This window comes from Nanorana parkeri, unplaced genomic scaffold (assembly GCF_000935625.1).
Source record: "Nanorana parkeri isolate BGI_ZX_2015 unplaced genomic scaffold, ASM93562v1 scaffold344, whole genome shotgun sequence".
In the NCBI taxonomy this organism is placed as follows: domain Eukaryota; kingdom Metazoa; phylum Chordata; class Amphibia; order Anura; family Dicroglossidae; genus Nanorana; species Nanorana parkeri.
The window spans coordinates 816,207-821,844 of NW_017306612.1; the positions used below are offsets into that span (position 1 = coordinate 816,207).

Here is a 5,638-nt window from a genome sequence, read left to right on the forward strand (position 1 = left end):
CCCCCGGGGCCGTGGAGGAGGGGGGGGAACCCGGGGGGGGGGGGGGAGTGGATGGCGGTCATATTTCCTCATTACATATGCATGCTTTGCTTTATTCTTAGTAGTGCTGAACGGTGATTTTCTGTTATTGTTCGTCTTATCTCCATACATGTTGTCAGTCTGCCCAATACACTATCTCGGACTTGTATGTTCCAATCTCGGCAGTCCTTTTGCAAGGATGCTAACTGCATTTACTTTACAGCACAAAAGGTGTATTAAAGTAGATCTAAATCCAAGAACAAAATCTATTACAGCTTACCAGTCTTTAGATGGGGTGGCCCCATTAGTTTTTTGTTTTTTTTTCTATTTTCACCTGGTAACAAACTTCCTATCCTAGGGTGTCCACACGCTCTTATCGTATTGTATTTATGGAGGAGCAGCATTGTTGGCAAAGGGTGAGACTACAGAACACCCTCCTCCTCATCTCTATATGTTATAGGGAAGGGGTTTGGTTGTCCACAGAGAGAACTGGAAGCAATGTAACAAAGGTGGCTGCAGCACTGGCAGGGAGCACAGGATGGTATTTGCTCACAAGATTTCTGGCAGGATCAACACAGAGAATACCTTCCCCGATTTATAGATGGCCATAAAATCCATATATAAAATGATGAAGACATTATACAGCAGAAGTGTATAAAATGTGAACGTTACACCTAACAAGACATTTTGCTGAATATAAAGTCTAATGAGAGCGGCAAAAAAAGGTCCAATAATCCAAATCACTCATAACGGGATAATACAAAATGGCCAACGTGTTTTGGGGGCTCGAAAAATCTCCTTCTTCAGTGTTTGGGTGTTGTAGGTGGTGAGACTCCGAGAACATAATCACCAGAAATAACATTAGTGACATAGAAGTTACATTATGTCCAGAATCATACAGTTGGCACAATGCCAGAGGAGGGCAAGAATTTGGACTTCTTCTTGTGGGCCTTTTGGACTTCTTCTTGTGGGCCTTTTGGACTTCTTCTTGTGGGCCTTTTGGACTTCTTCTTGTGGGCCTTTTGGACTCTGGTGGACCTTTTGGACTCTGGTGGACCTTTTGGACTCTGGTGGACCTTGTGGACTCTCTGGTGGACCTTTTGGACTCTGGTGGAATTTTTTGAATCTTGGACCATTTATATGGTGCTCTCATTAGACTTTCTATGAGTGGATCCTCAACTCTGGGTTCACCTTCCCTTCCTCTACTATTTGTAATCCAGTGCCTCATTTTCACTTGTTGGGATTCTGCTGAAAATGACATATTTATTTGAGAATGTTCTATGCAGAAATGCGTTACCCGTTTGTGGGTTTTTCCTATCACAATTAAGTATTTTCTGTTTCGCAGCTACAACAATCTGTTAAAATACAAAGCTGAACTGGAGGAGCGAGATCGGACCTTGAGCCAGGAGCGGGAGACCCTACAAGAAGAGAAGAGGAAAAATCTGATTGCGGCCGGCGAGAATGAGAGACTTCAGCACGAGCTGGACAGGTGAGCCGCGTCCATTGCCTATCCGGTTCAGGGAAACTTGAAAAGCTAAAAGTGTGGGGTGGAGTTGAGCTTTAAATGATGGTATTCTCTCAAGGAAAGAGCTGCTTACTTCATACAGCTTGAATTTATTTTGCTTCCATTGAATTGCTTACAGAACTGTTGTCAAGGATAGAGCAAGGGTAAGGTTTAAAGCCTGTTGGTGTTCCATTGGGGTGCTTCCTCTTCACTTCCTGTCACAGAGCCACAATAGGAAGTGAGGAGAAATCCCCTTAGATAAGGGTTATTGCACAGGTGTCCCTATAAAGCCTTTAACAGAGGTTTCAACCCTTCCCCACCCCCATCCAAACCAAACAAAATGGCCAACTTTAGGAAACACATTTGTGGTCCATGGAAATGGCCAGCTTGTGTCTAGGTTAAGAGATGGGGAACCATCATTCACGTAACTCCTCCATCTGCCACTAAATATTCACAATATTCAAATATTGTGTCCAGGCTATTCATCTTCTACAGTCCTAGTATGGTGTAACTCTCTGGTGTTCACTAATGTACGTTATGCTGCAGGTTGAAGTTCCTACACGGGGAGTTACAAGGGGAGTACAACACTTTACACAAACACACCAAGGAGATGAAGAGCTCGTTGAACAATGCCCAGATGGAACTGAATCGCTGGCAGGCCCGCTTTGATGAATTAAAGGAACAGCATCAAACGATGGACATCTCTCTCACCAAGCTGGACACTCACTGTGAGGTACAACTAGCAGACATGAGTCAGATTTTGTTGGTCAGCCCAGCCAGCATTTTGTGGATGCTGTAGAACTAAACCAACTGATAGTTCCTTGCATCTCTCAGGGACTGTTGGTGCGATCTCCATGGTTGAGTGCCTGAGAAAATCTCTTGTCCCCTGCAGCTCCTGACCCGCCTGAAGAGTAACCTGGAGGAGGAAAACCACCATCTGCTCAGCCAGATCCAGATGCTGAGTCAGCAGAACCAGATGCTGCTGGAGCAGAGCATGGAGAGCAAAGAGCATTACCACGAGGAGCAGAAACAGTACATGTGAGTGCCAATTGTCCAATAACAGAGGCGAGCTCCCCGCCCCCCCAATGGTGTGACCCGTGGCTTTCTGATGCCTACCCCCTGGTGATGGATTTATAACTCCATTTCATATACAGAAGTGAAGATTGCCCCTGTAGTGGTTATCTGTACATCACACAGGGAAGTCATCCTACCAACAGAACAACTGCTGAGATACAATGAATAATAATTACAATCTAAAGGACTCCATTTAAAGTGCAAAATGCAATATACATATATATAAATTACTATGGTATAAATACACGCTGATATTTTTGTACATACTGGGATCTGTCCTTTTTAATATGCACCTGAGTTTCTCTAGCAAAGTTCACATCTACAATAATTAGTTTAGATGCAGTAAATGGACTTTTGTGAACTCTGGCAACCTCGGCATCCTTTACAAGGTCTTCTGCTATTGGTGCTGCTGATCATATGTTTACTGTGTGTGTGCAGCACCCTCTAGTGGCTGACAGGGTGAAGCACTTACATTGGAAGGGTGGCAATGGATGTGGGTTTTATATTACGTTTTGTATGGCTCTAACCTGCCAGCAATGGCTTGCCAAGAAGGAGAAGCCTTCCAGGAATGCGGGGTTCTTCTTAAATATTTATATCTCGGTGGATGTTCGAGCCTTGTATATGCCTCAAACAGTAACCCAGAGAGGGCTATATCCCTTGTTTCTATATTTTATTGTTTGTTTTTTCATGTTTTCTTCCCAGAGATAAGTTAAATGATTTAAGAAGACAGAAGGAGAAACTGGAGGAGAAGATAATGGACCAATACAAGTTTTATGACCCAGCTCCGAAAAAGTAAATGATTTGTTTAATCCTATTTGCTTTTATATAGCGCCAACATATTCCAAAGTGAATACAATGTTATATCCTACAGGATCTAGAACATTTAACATTATAATGTTCACGTATAGGAGAAACACTTGAAGTGAGAATCCTGCTTCAAGCAGCTTGCAAACTGAACTGTCTGTGTATGCTTCCACCTGACGCCATTTCCTCTCCGGTTTTGCGTCTTCAGGAAGAATCACTGGTCCGGTGCCAGAGCTCTCGCCAAACTCATCAAACCCCGGAAGGAGAGTTCCAGAGAGAGGCCGAAGTCCTCTGCCGACACAAGTAGCCATGTCCCAGAAAACCTGGAGTGCGCGGCCTCTCCGTCCTGCTCCCGGCCCCTCAGGGTGCACATTGAAAGTGTGGACGATTCTTCCCCGGGGCCCGAGGAGAGGGACGCACCAAAGGTGTTTACAGCTAAAGGTAAGCTGCATAATTAAAGTAGTCCCACTTATGACCTTCATATATACATTTTAAAAACGAGAGGTTACCCATTCGTCAAAGAACAAATTAAATGTCATAGAAATATTTATCTATAGCAGAGGTAGGCAAACTCCAATCCTCCAGCTGGGGTGAAACCACAAATCCCATCATGCATGCAGGGCCGGATTTACTCTCTGCTGCCCCAAGGCCAGGTTCCTCCAATGCGCACCCCTACCCGCCAACCCCCCCTCCCCTCCATGGAGAATGGCATACCTGCGGGCTGCATACAAGTGATCTCTGTGAAATCACCGAGATCACTTGTACAAAACAAGTGGCAGCTTCCCCGCTCTACATTTAGCTCTGGTTGCCCAAAGCAGGGCCATATGTAGAAAACAACTACCCGCCCGGCGCCCAGAACTGCATGTCCCGGACATCGGGAGATGGACGTTCCACACCCCTGCTGCCCCTCTACTCCCTGCTGCCCCAAGGCCGGGCCTTGGTTGGCCTTGTGGGAAATCCGGCCCTGCATGCATGAAGCACTGGGAGTCATGCCTGTGGCTGTCAAAATCTTGCAATGCCTAATGGGACCTGTAGTTGCCCCACACTGGAGGGCCAGATTTTGCCTACCCCTGAACCTCATGGCTTACTACATCTATCCACATAGATCTATCTTATCTATAGGATTACTACACAGAGCTAACTTCCTGTCTCAGAATATTGTCCCCCACTATACCGCTTTAGTTTTAAAAGGATTCGATCATAAATAGAAATGGAGACAGAGGGGAAAAAAGATTAAAAGGTGACTAATAATGGGCCGCCTGTGCTACGGGAAATGTAAAAAATTCACAAAAAGAGATGTAGAAAACAATATATCATTGCAAAAGGAGTACAAGGAGATGGTCACTGAAGAGTCATTACATCCATTTCAGCTTCCGGTATACAAAGCCAAGATGTATTGAAAATGAAACATTGATTTTTTAAGGTGCCCATACACCTGCCGATTATCGTACGATAGTTGTGGGTGATCCAGCGATCGTACAATATTCGGCCAGTGTATGGAAGGCATGTGACCGTTTCTACTGTACAGCCGCACGTCTTTTGTCTTCCGAGCACGCTTGAAAACCCGCCGAAAATCGTAAGATTTTCGGCGGGTTTGTGGCCTGCTCGGAAGACAAATGCCGAACGAGCCGGTGTGCGCAAGCGCACACTGACCTGCTCAGCATTGGAATCATCGGAAGCCCTCCGCTCAGGGGGGCGGGCTTGCGATGATCGCAAGTACGATCTGCCTGTCCAAGATGGGCAGATCGTACGGGATTTTAATTACCTTACAACCATCGCAAGACGAAAGTCGTGCGATGGTTGTAAGGTGCATGGGCACCTTTTAGTGTATCAGGGATGCTAAACTTTACATGTGCAGTGTGGGAGAAGTAAATGCAGGACAGGCAGCTGTATAAATTATCCTTTAGGCTTTATGATTATTTTATACTTTGTGGCTTTTTATAGTTTTGCTGTGGGTATGACCTCCCCAATCTGTCATTCATCCATTCTCTGTACTTGGTTGTTGGGAAATCTGTTCATTAAACACTCATCTTTTTTTTTTTCCTCTCATCATATTGCATGTAACTCATTCTTTTTCTACCTCCTTGGGTAATCACTCTTTTTAGCGCCTCCTCGCAAAAAAATTCCATTTCTGAAAAGCAAGAGCCAGGAAAAGAAGCCGTCGCAGAGCCAGCGCCGATTCTCGGAGCGCCTGCGGTTCTGGTCGTCCACTGACATGTCACCAACACATACAAGCTC

General features: G+C 45.2%; 1 protein-coding gene across 1 annotated transcript in view; it reads left to right on the forward strand.

The window, feature by feature from the left end:
* CCDC88C (coiled-coil domain containing 88C) overlaps positions 1-5,638 on the forward strand; it is a 99,470-nt gene that overhangs the window by 74,466 nt on the left and 19,366 nt on the right. Inside the window, exons 23-27 of the mRNA XM_018558524.1 lie at positions 1,364-1,507; positions 2,069-2,255; positions 2,415-2,560; positions 3,299-3,388; positions 3,609-3,841. Of these exons, the coding sequence (XP_018414026.1) occupies positions 1,364-1,507; positions 2,069-2,255; positions 2,415-2,560; positions 3,299-3,388; positions 3,609-3,841 (800 nt within the window). The remainder of the gene's footprint in view (positions 1-1,363; positions 1,508-2,068; positions 2,256-2,414; positions 2,561-3,298; positions 3,389-3,608; positions 3,842-5,638) is intronic.